The 16,447-nt window shown below is 46.0% G+C and overlaps 1 protein-coding gene across 1 annotated transcript in view; it reads left to right on the top strand.

Moving 5' to 3' along the window:
* The window catches only part of LOC129702406 (sodium- and chloride-dependent neutral and basic amino acid transporter B(0+)-like), a 59,882-nt gene extending 55,931 nt beyond the window's left edge, over window positions 1–3,951 (top strand). The window contains exons 11-13 of the mRNA XM_055644185.1: window positions 535–644; window positions 734–904; window positions 3,725–3,951. Coding sequence (XP_055500160.1) covers window positions 535–644; window positions 734–904; window positions 3,725–3,826 — 383 coding nt within the window. The 3' untranslated portion in view covers window positions 3,827–3,951. The remainder of the gene's footprint in view (window positions 1–534; window positions 645–733; window positions 905–3,724) is intronic.
* The last annotated feature ends 12,496 nt before the right edge of the window (window positions 3,952–16,447 follow it).

Here is a 16,447-nt window from a genome sequence, read left to right as displayed (position 1 = left end):
ACTTATGTAAATGTGATATTTCAGTTATTTAATTTTAATTACTTGTGAAGATTTCTAAGCACCTGTTTTCATTTTTTAATTATGGGGTAATTGTGTGTAAATTGATGATAAAAAAAAAGAATTTAATCCATTTTTGAATAATGCTGTAACGTAACAAAATGTGGAAAAGTGAAGGGGTCTAAATACTTCCTGAATGCACTCTAGACCAAATGAAGATATGGTGAATACGGAGTCTTTTACCTAGAGTAGACAAATTAGAATCAGAAGACTTAAGTTTATGGTGAAAGGGTAAGATTAAGACAGATACTATAACAGCTTTAAAAGACACTTGGACAAATATATGGTGAGGAAAGGTTTAGAAAATAGGCTAAACATGGGCAAATGGAACTTCTTAAATAGGAATTCTTGGCTGGCGTGGATGAGTTGGGCTGATGGTCTGTTTCCTTTCCATGCTGTACGACTCAATGACTCTAAACTTCCCCTAAAGACAAGATGATATGTTATTGAGTATCTCTACATTACTGCTGTCCACAGGGGTGAACAGATTCATCAGGGACATTGAGACGATGATTGGGGAGAAGGATTGGATGTTCTGGCTGTGGTGGAGAGTGTGCTGGTGTTTTATCTCACCGTGCTTGTTGGTGGTAAGAGTTTAATTATTTTATTAATGAAAATCACCAATTGTGTAACTCATTGCATCTCTGACATCTTTCTGTGCAATTATTTGAAACAGGTGGTCTTAGCTTGGTCTTTGGTCACATTCACCCCACCAACATACGGACTCATCGAGTACCCCACCTGGGCAATAGCTCTCGGCTGGTGTACAATCATCTTCTGCATTATGTGGATCCCCATCATTGCCATTGTGAAAGTTGTCCAAGCTGAGGGCTCCACATTGTACCAGGTGAGGACACAACTTGGTAAACAGAATATGAAGTATCCTCACTCCTTAACATATCATGTCTGCAAGATTCCTGGAAAGTTAGAGATCATAATTGAGACGTTTAGGTTTATTATTGTCACGTATAAAGAGAAAAGCTTTGTTTTGCATCCAATCAGATCAGATGTACCAGACACAAATACAATCAAGTCAAGATCGTACAATAGGTCGAATGAAGGGAAGGATACAGAGTGCAGAATATTCCTCAGCATTGTAACTCATCAGTTCAACAGACAAAGCCCAAAATCCACAACAGGGTAGAGGTGAATTTGACAGTACCCTAGTTTATGGAAGGATCGTTCAGAAGCGTGATAACAGAGGGATAGAAGCTGTTACTGAGACTATCATATCATATCATATCATCATCGAAATCGCAGCACAGAAGGCCAAAAGCGGTCAAGAACAGAGATTTAGTAATATAGATAGATTTCAGGAAATAATTGAACAAATTTATAGAGGAGTGGATTTTGGGCTTTGAGGGCGGGACACAGAGAGGGACACAGAAATAATAAAATTCAATGCTATGGAAAAAAAAAGAAATAAAAACAATGCTCTAATCCCCCCCCCCCCTCCCCTCCTTCTCCCTCTCTCTCCCCCCCCTCCTCCCTCATCGCCACTCCTCCCTCCTCTATCCCCCCCCCCCCCTCTCTCTCTTCTTCCCCCCCCTCCCTCTCCTCTCTCCCCCCCTCTCCTCCTCTCTCCCCCCCATCTCCTCTCCCCCCTCCCCCTCCCTCTCCCCCCCTCTCCTCGCCCCCTCTCCTCTCCCCCTCTCCTCTCTCCCCTCTCCTCTCCCCCCCCTCTCCTCCTCTCCCCTCTCTCCTCTCCCCAGTCTCCTCTCCCCCCCCTCTCCTCCCCTCCCCCCCTCACCTCTCTCCTCCTCCCCTCCCCCCCCTCTCTCTATTCCCCTCTTTTTCTCCCTCTCCTCTCCTCCATCCCCTCCCCCACCGTCTCTCCCCTCCACGCACCCCTACCCCCTTCCCTCCACCCTCCCTGCTCCCCACCTCTCCCCTTCCCCTCACCTCACCCCCCTCTCAGCACACCCTCTCTCTTCCCCCCCCACCCCTCTTCCTCCTCTCTCCTCCCCCCCCCCTCTCTCCCTCCTCTCTCCCCCTCCATCCCCTCCCCCTCCCTCCACAACCCCCTCTCAGCACCCCTCTCACTCTCACCCTCTCTCTCTCCTCCCCCCCTTCCTCACCTTTCCCCCCTCACCCATCCTTCCTCTTCTCCTCCTCTCCACCCCCCACCCCTCTTGCCCCTCTCTGTGTCTGTGTCTCTCTCTCTGTCTCTGCCCCTTCTCTCTCTGCCCTCACTCTCTAACCCCGCCCCCCCCCTCCCTCTCTAGATGTGACTGCAAGTTGGGGGCTATGCTTCAGTGGTTTGTGTAAAAGGAGCAAATTAATAATATTAATATAGTATCAAGGGGGGTAATTAGCGTGAGTGCGGGGGGGGGGGGGATAGTTAGTGTGTGTGATGCTGCATGCCCGCTTCCCCCCCCCCCCCCCAACTGCACATTGGGGGAACAGACCCAACGGGTCTGCACTTGGTCTAGTATTACTTAAAGTCTGATCTTGACCGCTTTTGAAAAATCAGAGAGATATTAATGTTTTAAAAAAATTCCCCATTCTCTCTGCTGCCCCCATTGGCGGCAGGGGGGAGGGACTATAAAACCCGGAAGTGCAGTCCCTCACTAAGTCTCTGCCAGACCCAAGAAGCGAGAGAGTCACGGCTTTCTCAGCTGCGAATAACACTGAACGCACGTCTACTCCACGGTGAGTCCCCTCGATGCGGCTGTAAGGTGGCTGCTGCCCAAGTGTTTGCCTCGCCTTTTTAACAAGTTTGTGTTCACAAAATGAATTTTGGTTGTCGGGTGGCTGCTGCCCAATTGTTTGCCTTGGCTTGGCTTTTAAAATCATTGCAACAGTTGGCTGCCAGCCAAAAAATCCATTTGGCCCACAATGTCTATACTAGCCCTCTGGAAACCAGTACCTGGGGCACGCAACACCCATACTAGCGCAACAGAAAGCCCCCTACTCCCCCACAGGCGAGCAATATTGGAATTGGTGGAGAGGTGTATTATTGCGTTGGTCACCAGCCCTCCCGTGTGATGCTTAGTCCCATACAGATGGAGTTCCCTGGTCCTCACTTCTCACCCCACCAGACTTAGTATCCAATGCATCATACTCTGACAGTTCTGCCACGTTCAACATGATCCCATCACCAGTCACATTGTACTCCCACCTTTTTCTTTCTTCTGCAGAGAACACTCCCTCCTTGGTTCTCCCTTTCGGGGGGTGAATTTTACCCAGAGTAGAGGAATCAAGAACCAGAGGAAATAGGTTTAAGAGGAGAGAGGAAAGATTTAATAAGAACCTGAGGAGCAACCTTTTCACTCAAAGATAGTGTTTGTATGGAATGAGCTTCCAAAGGAGGTATAAGAACAATATTAAAAAAAACATTTGGACAGGTACATGGATGATCACACAAATTACCCAAACATCTCCTCAAGCTGAACCCATCCTCTCTCCATGCCTCAGTGACTTGTTAAAGCAATGAAATAGTTCTCAACATCTTCTGAGTTCTAAATGTAGTTCAATGATTTTCCATTGACTTTCCAGGTCTCTGGGTAACACAAACTCGCATGGATCTTATGTCTTCCACCTCCTAACTTTCAACTCTGCGACCCTCAGTAGATAGTTCCTTGAGCGAAAGTTACTTCACATATTAAGCCTCCTGAACCCATTTAAAGAATGAATTAATGAAATGTTTTATTTTTCCTTTCCACAGAAGATTTCTGCTGCTTGTGTGCCAGCACCTGATTGGGGTCCATACTTGGAACAGCACAGAGTGGAAAGATACAGAAATAATCCAGATTTGCAGAAGCTCTAACAGTGTTATACCTCTTGCTGCATTTAAGACATGAAAATTTAAGGCAAATTTTCTGTTTGCATTGACCTTGAAATTCACATCATAAATTAAGTGGAAGGTCTTCACAACAGATTATTATTCTACTGGTTATGCGGCTTCCTGAGTTTAAAAAAGTTTCCAAAAGCACCAAAGTGCTTTTACCACAAAAGGGGATACTTTAATATAGTTCAGAGATACAGCACGGAAGCAGGCCCTTCGGCACACCGCCGACCACAGATCACCCATTCACATTAGTTTTATACTATCCCATTGTCCCATCCCTCTACACTGGGGACAATTTACAGCGGCCAATTAACCTACAAACCCACATGACTTTGAGCCATGGGAGGAAACCCATGCAGTCACATGGAGAACGTGCATCTTCACACAAACAGCACCCGAGGTCAGGGTTGAACTAGGTTTAGTGAACTGCTGTGGATTTGGGAGCAACAGCAGCAGGAGATTAGCAAGAGATACGACTGATTGGCTCTAGCCCAAGTGGGAGGAGAGAAGTGAGTCAGTGCCGGGAAAACATTTGAAAACTGAGGCATTTGGTTTCAAAATTGGTAAATCAGGCAATTTATCAGTCCATTTAAGCAAGGTGGCTCTTAGCGAGCGGCAGTGAGTGAGCGATGTACCCTGTGAGGGAAGTGTGAGTCTTTGGCTCGAGAGGCTTCGGCGAGGAGGCTGAGGAGAGGAGACCACGCAATACGCTTGAGAGGTACAGACGAAAGAAGGAGATGTCAGGCAAGCTGATTCAGTGCGATGCTTGCAGTATGTGGGAGGTCAAGGACACCGCTGGTGCCTCTCGCTGCTACAAATGCGAGAAGTGCATCCAGGTAGAGCTCCTGAAGGGCCATGTTGGGGAACTGGAGAAGCAAGTGGATGACCTCCGGTTCGTACGAGAAACGGAGTCGTTCCTCGACAAGTCCTACAGTACGATTGTTACACCTAAGGTACTGGAAGACAGAAGGTGGGAGACAGTGAGAAAGGGAGGGAAGCATGGAATGCCAACTTCCCCGGGTGGTGTACCTCTTGTGAACAGGTTCACCCACCTAGAAGCTGTTGGGACAGAAGACGTGTTTACACTGAGCGGCGGACTGGCTTGCGATGCGAATAGGGCTGTTGAGCCAAAACCAAAAAGGCCTAAGGCAGGCAACGCCATTGTAGTGGGAGACTCCATTGTGAGAGGTACGGATAGGGGTTTCTGCAGCAACAGACGGGATGCGAGGATGGTGTGCTGCCTTCCTGGTGCCATGATCCAGGATGTCACGGACAGAGTGCAGAAAATCCTCAAGGGCAAAGGTGAACATCCGGAAGTGGTAGTGCATGTCGGCCCAAACGATGTCGGAAAGAAGGGGATGAATATTCTGCAGCGTGACATTAGAGAGCTCGGAAAAATGTTGAAAAGCAGGACCTCCAGGGTTGTTATCTCCGGTTTGCTTCCAGTTCCTCGTGCTGGCGAGAGCAGGAACAGGGAGAGATGGGACCTGAACATGTGGCTGAGGAACTGGTGCACGGGGCAGGGATTTAGATTCTTAGATCACTGGGATCTGTTTTGGGGTAAGGGGGAACTGTACAAAAGGGATGGATTGCATCTTAACAGGTGTAGGACCAGCATTCTGGCAGGCAGGTTTGCCACTGCTACACGGGTGGTTTTAAACTGAATAAGGGGGGTGGGGTGTCGAATGGGATGGTGGAGGATGGAGTTAAAGGGAAAGGGTTTCTTAAATGTGTGAGCGTAGAGACAGAGGGGTGTAAAATGAGGGTAGAAGCAATAGGTAGCAAGGTGACAAGTAAAAGTGGCAGGCAGACAAAACCAGGGCAAAAATCAAAAAGGGCCACTTTTCAACATAATTGTATAAGGGGTAAGAGTGTTGTAAAAACAAGCCTGAAGGCTTTGTGTCTCAATGCAAGGAGCATTCGTAATAAGGTGGATGAGTTGAATGTGCAGATAGCTATTAATGACTATGATATAGTTGGGATCACGGAGACATGGTTCCAGGGTGACCAAGGCTGGGAGCTGAACATCCAGGGATATTCAATATTCAGGAGGGATAGAGAGAAAGGAAAAGGAGGTGGGGTAGCGTTGCTGATTAGAGAGGAGATTAACGCAATGGAAAGGAAGGACATTAGTTTGGAGGATGTGGAATCGGTATGGGTAGAGCTGCGAAACACTAAGGGGCAGAAAACGCTGGTGGGTGTTGTGTACAGGCCACCTAACAGTAGTAGTGAAGTTGGAGATGGTATCAAACAGTAAATTAGAAATGCGTGCGACAAAGGCAAAACAGTTATAATGGGTGACTTCAATCTACATATAGATTGGGTGAATCAAATTGGCAGGGGTGCTGAGGAAGAGGATTTCTTGGAATGTATGCGGGATAGTTATCTAAATCAACATGTAGAGGAACCAACGAGAGAGCAGGCTATTTTAGACTGGGTATTGAGTAATGAGGAAGGGCTAGTTAGCAGTCTTGTTGTACGTGTCCCCTTGGGCAAGAGTGACCATAATATGGTTGAGTTCTTCATTAGGATGGAGAGTGACATTGTTAATTCAGAAACAATGGTTCTGAACTTAAAGAAAGGTAACTTTGAGGGTATGAGACGTGAATTGGCCAAGATTGACTGGCAATTAATTTTAAAAGGGTTGACGGTGGATATGCAATGGAAGACATTTAAAGACTGCATGGATGAACTACAAAAATTGTTCATCCCAGTTTGGCAAAAGAATAAATCAGGGAAGGTAGTACATCCGTGGATAACAAGTGAAATCAGGGATAGTATCAAAGCGAAGGATGATGCGTACAAATTAGCCAGAAAAAGCAGCATACCGGAGGACTGGGAGAAATTCAGAGACCAGCAGAGGAGGACAAAGGGCTTAATTAGGAAAGGAAAAATAGATTATGAAAGAAAACTGGCAGGGAACATAAAAACTGACTGCAAACATTTTTATAGATATGTGAAAAGAAAGAGATTAGTTAAAACAATTAGTTAAATGCAGGTCCCTTGCAGTCAGAAACAGGTGAGTTGATCATGGGGAACAAGGATATGGCGGACCAATTGAATAAATACTTTGGTTCCGTCTTCACTAAGGAAGACATAAATAATTTGCCGGAAATAGCAGGGGACCGCGGGTCAAAGGAGTTGGAGGAATTGAGTGAAATCCAGGTTAGCCGGAAAGTGGTGTTGGTTAAATTGAATGGATTAAAGGCCGATAAATCCCCAGGGCCAGATAGGCTGCATCCCAGAGTACTTAAGGAAGTAGCTCCAGAAATAGTGGATGCATTTGTAATAATCTTTCAAAACTCTTTAGATTCTGGACTATTTCCTGAGGATTGGCGGGGAGCAAATGTAACCCCACTTTTTAAGAAGGGAGGGAGAGAGAAAACGGGGAATTACAGACCAGTTAGTCTAACATCGGTAGTGGGGAAACTGCTAGAGTCAGTTATTAAAGATGGGATAGCAGCACATTTGGAAAGTGGTGAAATCATTGGACAAAGTCAGCATGGATTTACGAAAGGTAAATCATGTCTGACGAATCTTATAGAATTTTTCGAGGATGTAACTAGTAGCGTGGATTGGGGAGAACCAGTGGATGTGGTGTATCTGGACTTCCAGAAGGCTTTCGACAAGGTCCCACATAAGAGATTAGTATACAAACTTAAAGCACACGACATTGGGGGTTCAGTATTGATGTGGATAGAGAACTGGCTGGCAAACAGGAAGCACAGAGTAGGAGTAAACAGGTCCTTTTCACAATGGCAGGCAGTGACTAGTGGGGTACCGCAAGGCTCAGTGCTGGAACCCCAGCTATTTACAATATATATTAATGATCTGGATGAGGGAATTGAAGGCAATATCTCCAAGTTTGCGGATGACACTAAGCTGGGGGGCAGTGTTAGCTGTGAGGAGGATGCTAGGAGGCTCCAAGGTGACTTGGATAGGCTGGGTGAGTGGGCAAATGTTTGGCAGATGCAGTATAATGTGTATAAATGTGAGGTTATCCATTTTGGTGGCAAAAACGGGAAAGCATCTAAATTATCTAAATGGTGGCCGATTGGGAAAGGGGGAGATGCAGCGAGACCTGGATGTCATGGTACACCAGTCATTGAAAGTAGGCATGCAGGTGCAGCAGGCAGTGAAGAAAGCGAATGGTATGTTAGCTTTCATAGCAAAAGGATTTGAGTAGAGGAGCAGGGAAGTTCTACTGCAGTTGTACAGGGTCTTGGTGAGACCACTCCTGGAGTATTGCGTACAGTTTTGGTCTCCAAATCTGAGGAAGGACATTATTGCCATAGAGGGAGTGCAGAGAAGGTTCACCAGACTGATTCCTGGGATGGCAGGACTTTCATATGAAGAAAGACTGGATAGACTCGGCTTGTACACGCTAGAATTTAGAAGATTGAGGGGGGATCTTATAGAAACTTACAAAATTCTTAAGGGGTTGGACAGGTTAGATGCAGGAAGATTATTCCCGATGTTTGGGAAGTCCAGAACTAGGGGTCACAGTTTAAGGATAAGAGGGAAGTCTTTTAGGACCGAGATGAGAAAATCATTTTTTACACAGAGAGTGGTGAATCTGTCGAATTCTCTGCCACGGAAGGTAGTTGAGGCCATATTTAAGAGGGAGTTAGATGTGGCCCTTGTGGCTAAGTGGAACAGGGGGTATGGAGAGGAATGGGATACTGAGTTGGATGATCAGCCATGATCATATTGAATGGCGGTGCAGGCTCGAAGGGCCGAATAGAAACATAGAAATATAGAAAATATGTGCAGGAGTAGGCCATTCGGCCCTTCGAATGGCCTACTCCTGCACCTATTTTCTATGTTTCTATGTCTATGTTTATATGTTCATGATGAGGAGCAACTGGCTCGGTTGGGTTTATTTTTCTTAGCAATGCAATCTAGATGCATAAGTTTAGAATAAATAGTAAGATGCATAAGTTTAGAATAAGTAGTAAGACTGTTAGAGGGGATATGAAGACGTCTTTTCACCCGCAAGGAGGTTAGAATGAAGCATAATGCCTGAGTGTGTAGCAGCATATAATGTCACACTTAAGAAATATCTCAGGGAGCGCTTGAATCCCTAAGGCATAGAAGGGTCCAAACATGTGTTGGGTAATGGGATTAGTGTGATGGTTAGCATAGATATGGAGAACGGAGACGAGGAAACATTTTTTCACACAAGAGTTGTGAGTCTGTGGAATTTCTGCCTCAGAGGGCGGTGGAGGCCGGTTCTCTGGATACTTTCAAGAGGGAGCTAGATATGACTCTTAAAGATAGCGAAGTCCGGGGATATGGGGAGAAGGCAGGAACGGGGTACTGATTGGGGATGATCAGCCATGATCACATTGAATGGCGATGTTGGCTCGAAGGGCCGAATGGCCTACTCCTGCACCTATTGTCTATTGATATAGATGTGCAGCACAAGAATAGGCCCAAACAGCCCACAATGTATGTGTCGAATATGATACCAAGATCATCACTTAACTACTGCTCATAAACTATATCCCTCCATTCTTTGCATATCCACGTGCCCATCCAAAACCCTCTTTAATGCTACTATCGTATCTGCTTCAATCACTACCCTCGGCTGTACTTTCCAGGCACTCACCACCCTGTTAAAAAAACTTTGCCATCTACATCCCCTTTAAACTTTGCCCCTCTCACCTTAAGGCTTCGCCCGCCAGTATTTGATTTATTGAATATGGTGGGCCGACAGGCTTGCTTCTTTGATGTTTAACTCAAATGGAAAATGGTGAGTGCCTGCAATACCCTGCCTGAGAGAGTGGTGGAAGCAGACACTTTGTATTACATGATGGTCAGCAAGAGATAGTCACACAGTTGGCAACTTCAGTGGGAGGATGCCGAACACAAGTGTGGCTTCAAGACCCCACACTCCATTTGGAATGAACATTGAATTCTGCAACTTCACGTAAACTGCTCTCTCATTGTTTCCCATTACATGCGTTCCTTTCTTGCCCACTTTCTCACCCAACTCCGCCGTGACGGTCAGTACTCCTATTCCTTATTACCCGATCTGCCTTAACTAAACTCATGCACCTCACCCCTGCCTCTCAGCTCTGCTTTGAAAACGGACTCCTCACCCAGTCCAGAGGAACGGTCCTACTACCGAAATGTTGACAGGCCTCTCTCTGGAAATTTTAGTTTTGGCCACAAGGGATTTTCAGCTTGCCCGGCTCATCTTTTACAACAATCTTGGGGGAGGCCAGCAACTGCTTCAGTTATAGACCAGCGGACGACCGCTCTGATTCTATGTCATAACGGGTGAGATCCAAATTCTCCACAGGTGACCACGGTGAGGTTATCCCAAATTAAGGAATTGAAATGAATACTTTATTGTCCACATGTGACAAGTCACAGTGAAATTCTTTGCTTGCATTACCAAGGTATGCAATAGTCGCCCATAAAGGGTGCTTACAAAGTACCCCCATGCCAGGTCCGCCTTTGTTCTCCCCCACCTCATGGCGGTCCTCCCCCAGACCGGGTCCTCCATTGTCCATTGTTGTTCCCCCTCCCTCACGGCGGTCGCCCCACGCTGGGCCTTCCTTTGTTCCTTACTCGGGCAGCGGCGTCCTCACTCCCACGTGGTCCATCCTCGGCCATCGGTCGACGACATAATCGATCGCCGCAACAACCTCTCCACTATCGCTGCTGGATACTCTCCGCCGCCTCCGTGGCGCCGACCCAGACCCCAGCCACGGGCTCTACAGACCCAGTGGACCGATGGCTGCGGGCTTCCTCGACTCACGAGGCTCCAGCTCTGACCTGCGAGACCCAGGCTCTGACCCGCGAGGCTCCGACCCGCAGGTCTCCGGCCCGCAAGGCTCCGACTTCAGCAGCAGCTTCATAAGGTGTCGTATAATGGAATGTGAAATGGGCATGAGGTGCTGTGGGTATCATGAGTCCCTGTTCCTGTCTCATCCGGCAGAAGATATAGCTTGAATGCATAAGCAACCAGGCTCAGGAACAGCTTCTTCCCCTGTTATGAGGCTTCTGAACTCCCACCATTCCCCATAGTTCTGACAAATACTTACTGTACAAAAGCACAATAAATGACATACAAAAGCACAGTAAATTACCTACAAAAGTACAATAGATTACATTAAAAAGCACAAAACATGGTTTAAGATTAAGAATTTAAAACAAAATCAGTGTCCTACAACGAGACAACTATACCAATGTCTCCACAGCAGGGATCCTTCCTTTCAGATATTAATCCAACCCTTTTGAACACATTTGAAACTGCCTTCATTAATACCCTTGCTGGAGAAACTCAGCGGGTGCAGCAGCATCTATGGAGCGAAGGAAATAGGCAACGTTTCGGGCCAAAACCCTTCTTCAGACTGATGGGCGGTGGGGGGGGGGGGGGGGGGAGAAGAAAGGAAAAAGGAGGAGGAGGAGTCCAAAGGCCGAGGGAGAGATAGAATGGGGAGGAGACAGCAAGGGCTAACAAAATTGAGAGAATTCATTGTTCATGCCCCCAGGATGCAGACTCTCCAAGCGGAATATGAGGTGCTGTTCCTCCAATTTCCGGTGCTGCTCGCTCTGGCCATGGAGGAGACCCAGGACAGAAAAATATTGAAGCTCCTGACGTCGGCAATCACTTCATAAGCTCGTTCCGTGGACGGGGTTGACATGACAACAGGTCAACAGGTCACCCTGGCTCTGCTGTGCAACACACAGTATGAGATCAACAACCTCCGGAAGGAGGCCATAAGACCTGCCCTCAACCCAAAATTCGCAGGAATGTGCAAAACGCCGACCTCACAGCCACAGATCCTGCTATTTCGCAAAGACTTACCAAAGCAAGTCAAAGATCTGGATGAAGAGTCCAAGGCATTTGGACTCATGAGGGCAAGCCCCGGAATGAGCAAAACCACGCAATCCAGACGGCAGTACCCCTACGCATCCACCAGTAGGCATCTACTTCATGGTACTGGTGAAAGCTCGGGGCCCACATATCATTCCCAGAAGTCTTTTTTAGGACAGGGCCCCATGGAAAATGCGCCACTCCCACATAGCACCACCCCGACAGACAAGGAACCAGAAGCCCAAGAAGTGAACATTCTACCAATAACAATGGAGGTAGGTGGGTCTGGTTCCTACCAGTACATAAAAGGTGGGGAGATTTTGCTAACAGGGGGGAGACTACACCTGTTTTTGGAAGCATGGAGGACTATCACACTTGACAATTATATACTAAAAAGTATTCAAGGATATAAAATTGAATTTATTCAAGAAAATATGCCACCAGTTCAGCATGCACCCCAAAGGGGATTTACCCTCTCACTAAAAGAAAAACGTGAGGGACAAGCAGAACTGGTGAGGTTACATACAAAGGGAATCATAGAGAAATCTAAACATGAACCTTTGGAATTCGTATCAAATATATTTATTAAAACCAAAAAAGATGGCGGATGTCGCATCATCATTGACTTAACCACATTGAATACTTTTGTTAGGTATATGCACTTTAAAATGGAAACATTTGTGACTGCCAAACAATTGATTTCCAAAGGATACTTTATGGCAAGCATCGACTTAAAAGATGCATACTATTCAGTACCCATTCATAAGGATCATCGTAGATACCTAAAATTTAACTGGATGGGGCAACTATGGCAGTACAAATCGTTGCCCAATGGGCCAACATCAACCCCAAGACTGTTTACCAAGGTATTAAAACCAGCCCTGGCAACATTAAGAAAACAAAAACATATGGTCATGGCATATCTTGATGATATTTTGATAATAGGCAAAACCATGGAATTAGCTAATTCAGCAGTATTAGCTACTAAACATTTATTTGAAACCTTGGGGTTTATCACATCCAGATAAATCTAAGTTGACGCCATCCACAACTATGGACTATCTGGGATTCACAATTAACTCAGTTCACATGTCTGTAACTTTGCCAAAAGAAAAAAAGCAGCAGAATTGGCACAAGCCTGTAACAAATTAATGGTTAACAATCAAGCAACCATTCGACAAGTGGCAAGAGTAATTGGGAAATTAGTAGCAGCATTTCCAGCTACCCAGTTTGGACCTATGCATTATCAAAACTTACAAAGAGCAAAGGTGCAGGCGTTAAAACAACATGCAGGTCACTTTGACCGAACCATGAAATTACCAATCGAAGCAATATCAGAGTTACAATGGTGGAAAGAGAACATTTGGCATAGTTCCAGTCCCATCATTATCAATAATCCAACATTAACAATTCAAACATATGCCAGTGAAGGCTGGGGAGCAACTAATACCATATCCAGTACAAGTGGTAGATGAACTAATCTAGAATCATCACTACTGCAGACACTGGGTATAAACTATTTGGAAATGTTGGGTGCGTTCTATGGGTTAAAAGCTTATTGTTCAAATATGCACCATTTGCATGTCTGCTTACAGATTGACAATACCACAGTTGTGGCCTATATTAACCACATGGGCGGGATAACATAGAAACATAGAAATTAGGTGCAGGAGTAGGCCATTCGGCCCTTCGAGCCTGCACCGCCATTTAATATGATCATGGCTGATCATCCAACTCAGTATCCCGTACCTGCCTTTTCTCCATACCCTCTGATCCTCTTGGCCACAAGGGCCACATCTAACTCCCTCTTAAATATAGCCAATGAACTGGCCTCAACTACCCTCTGTGGCAGAGAGTTCCAGAGATTCACCACTCTCTGTGTGAAAAAAGTTCTCCTCATCTCGGTTTTAAAGGATTTCCCCCTTATCCTTAAGCTGTGACCCCTTGTCCTGGACTTCCCCAACATCGGAAACAATCTTCCTGCATCTAGCCTGTCCAACCCCTTAAGAATTTTGTAAGTTTCTATAAGATCCCCTCTCAATCTCCTAAACTCTAGAGAGTATAAACCAAGTCTATCCAGTCTTTCTTCATAAGACAGTCCCGACATCCCAGGAATCAGTCTGGTGAACCTTCTCTGCACTCCCTCTATGGCAATAATGTCCTTCCTCAGATTTGGAGACCAAAACTGCACGCAATACTCCAGGTGTGGTCTCACCAAGACCCTATACAACTGCAGTAGAACCTCCCTGCTCCTATACTCAAATCCTCTTGCTATGAAAGCCAACATGCCATTCGCTTTCTTTACTGCCTGCTGCACCTGCATGCCTACCTTCAATGACTGGTGTACCATGACACCCAGGTCTCGCTGCATCTCCCCCTTTCCCAATCGGCCACCGTTTAGATAATAATCTGCTTTCCCGTTTTTGCCACCAAAATGGATAACCTCACATTTATCCACATTAAATTGCATCTGCCAAACATTTGCCCACTCACCCAGCCTATCCAAGTCACTTTGCAGTCTCCTAGCATCCTCCTCACACCTAACACTGCCCCCCAGCTTAGTGTCATCCGCAAACTTGGAGATATTGCCTTCAATTCCCTCATCCAGATCATTAATATATATTGTAAATAGCTGGGGTCCCAGTACTGAGCCTTGCGGTACCCCACTAGTCACTGCCTGGCATTGTGAAAAGGACACGTTTACTCCTACTCTTTGCTTCCTGTTTGCCAGCCAGTTCTCTATCCACATCAATATTGAACCCCCAATAAAATCGATATCATGTGATAATCTGGTCAACACAATCTGGCAATGGTGTGTCGACAAACATATTTCGTTATCAGCAACTTACCTACCAGGTAAGCTAAATACAGTGGCAGACACCAGGTCACGCAAATTCAATGATAACATCGAATGGATGCTAAACCCCAAAGCATTTGCTGAAATTACAAAGCAATATGGAACACCAGATATCGATCACTTTGCATCCCGACTGAATCACCAGGTACCAATGTATGTCATTTGGGAACCAGACCCTGAGGCAGCAGCGATTGATGCATTCTCGCTGAACTAGGGGAACTATTTTTTCTATGCCTTTCCCCCCTTCTGCCTCATCAGTCGGGTACTACGCAAAATACAGATGGACTCTGCTTCAGGTATTTTGGTAGTACCCGACTGGCCTACACAACCATGGTTCCCAGTGGTCCTTGACAGGGTCATTGAACCACCCATGACCAGTCCCAGCGGACCAGATCTACTGATCCACCCTGTCTCAGGCGAAAGTCACCGATGCCATGACAGAATAAACCTGTTGGGTTGCAGATTCTAAAAAGACCTTTACTGTACCTGGGATTGTCAAATTGGACCATGGACACGATGACAGCATCTCACCGGCTTTCCACCAAGAAACAATATCTCTCCAGTATCAGAAAATGGGAAACATACTGCTCAAGAACAGGGACAACATACAGATCAACAACCATAACAAATGTACTGGAGTTCCTGGCCAGCCTTCACCACGATGAAGGTCTGAGCTATAGCACTATCAATTGTGCTAGGAGTGCACTGTCAACCTATCTGAGGCAGGCACCAGGACAACAGGCCATAGGGTCTCATCCGCTGGTGGCCAAATTAATGAGAGGGATCTTCAATACAAACCTCCCTAGACCTAGGTACACCAAGATCTGGGATGTCCTGACATACCTAAGGGGATGTCCACCAGCCAGATCCCTCACTCTGGAACAGCTAACCCTGAAAACGACTATGCTAATGGCGTTAGTCTCAGCACAAATGGTCCAGTCCCTTTACCTACTCAGACTGGACAATATGGTCATAACATCAGACCAAATAACGTTCACCATTCAGGAGCTGGTAAAACAGAGCAGACCAGGAACTTCAGGACTCATTATGGAATTCCGGGCGTACCCACCTGACCCCCGTTTATGTGTCATGACACACCTACTACTATATATCAACACAACCAAAGATACCCGAGGGAGAGAAAAGGCACTATGGGTCAGCCACAAAAAGCCACATGGTTGGGTGTCGAGCCAAACCATCTCTCGTTGGCTCAAACAGGTATTGGGAGCTGCTGGAGTGGATACTGATATTTACACAACTCACTCCACCAAGGCAGCATCCACATCGGCGGCTAACAGAATGGACGTGCCATTGGACCACATCCTGGCAAGAACTTTCCAAACATTCTACAACAAGCCAATAGTAAAACCTGTTTCATTTGCAGAGAGAATTTTAGACACTGCAAATATATAATTTAAGCCTGGGGGAGCATTATTTTCTTTGTGTTAAAGAGGGAACTGCAGATGCTGGAGAATCGAAGGTTACACAGAAAAGCTGGAGAAACTCAGCGGGTGCAGCAGCATCTATGGAGCGAAGGAAATAGGCAACGTTTCGGGCCGAAACCCTTCGTCTGAAGAAGGGTTTCGGCCCGAAACGTTGCCTATTTCCTTCGCTCCATAGATGCTGCTGCACCCGCTGAGTTTCTCCAGCTTTTCTGTGTAACCATTATTTTCTTTGTTATTGTTTCAAATAAATACCATTATTGTTTTATAAACAGATTCATGTTTGATTACGATAACATACTTTCTCCCTTGGATGACTTCGGCAGTGAGTGAAGCATGGACTGTTACACGGTTTGAAATCACAGAGCTTTAAAATCTTCACGTAGTCACTCACGTGACTCCGAAGTAAAACAGTAAGATGAAACAAGAACTTACCAGTTTGAAGTTTGATCTTTATTTTATGAGGAGTT

Source organism: Leucoraja erinacea, chromosome 12 (assembly GCF_028641065.1).
Source record: "Leucoraja erinacea ecotype New England chromosome 12, Leri_hhj_1, whole genome shotgun sequence".
Taxonomy (NCBI): Eukaryota; Metazoa; Chordata; class Chondrichthyes; order Rajiformes; family Rajidae; genus Leucoraja; species Leucoraja erinaceus.
The sequence above is the reverse complement of the archived record's forward strand: the minus strand, read 5'-3'. Positions and strand labels throughout refer to the sequence as shown.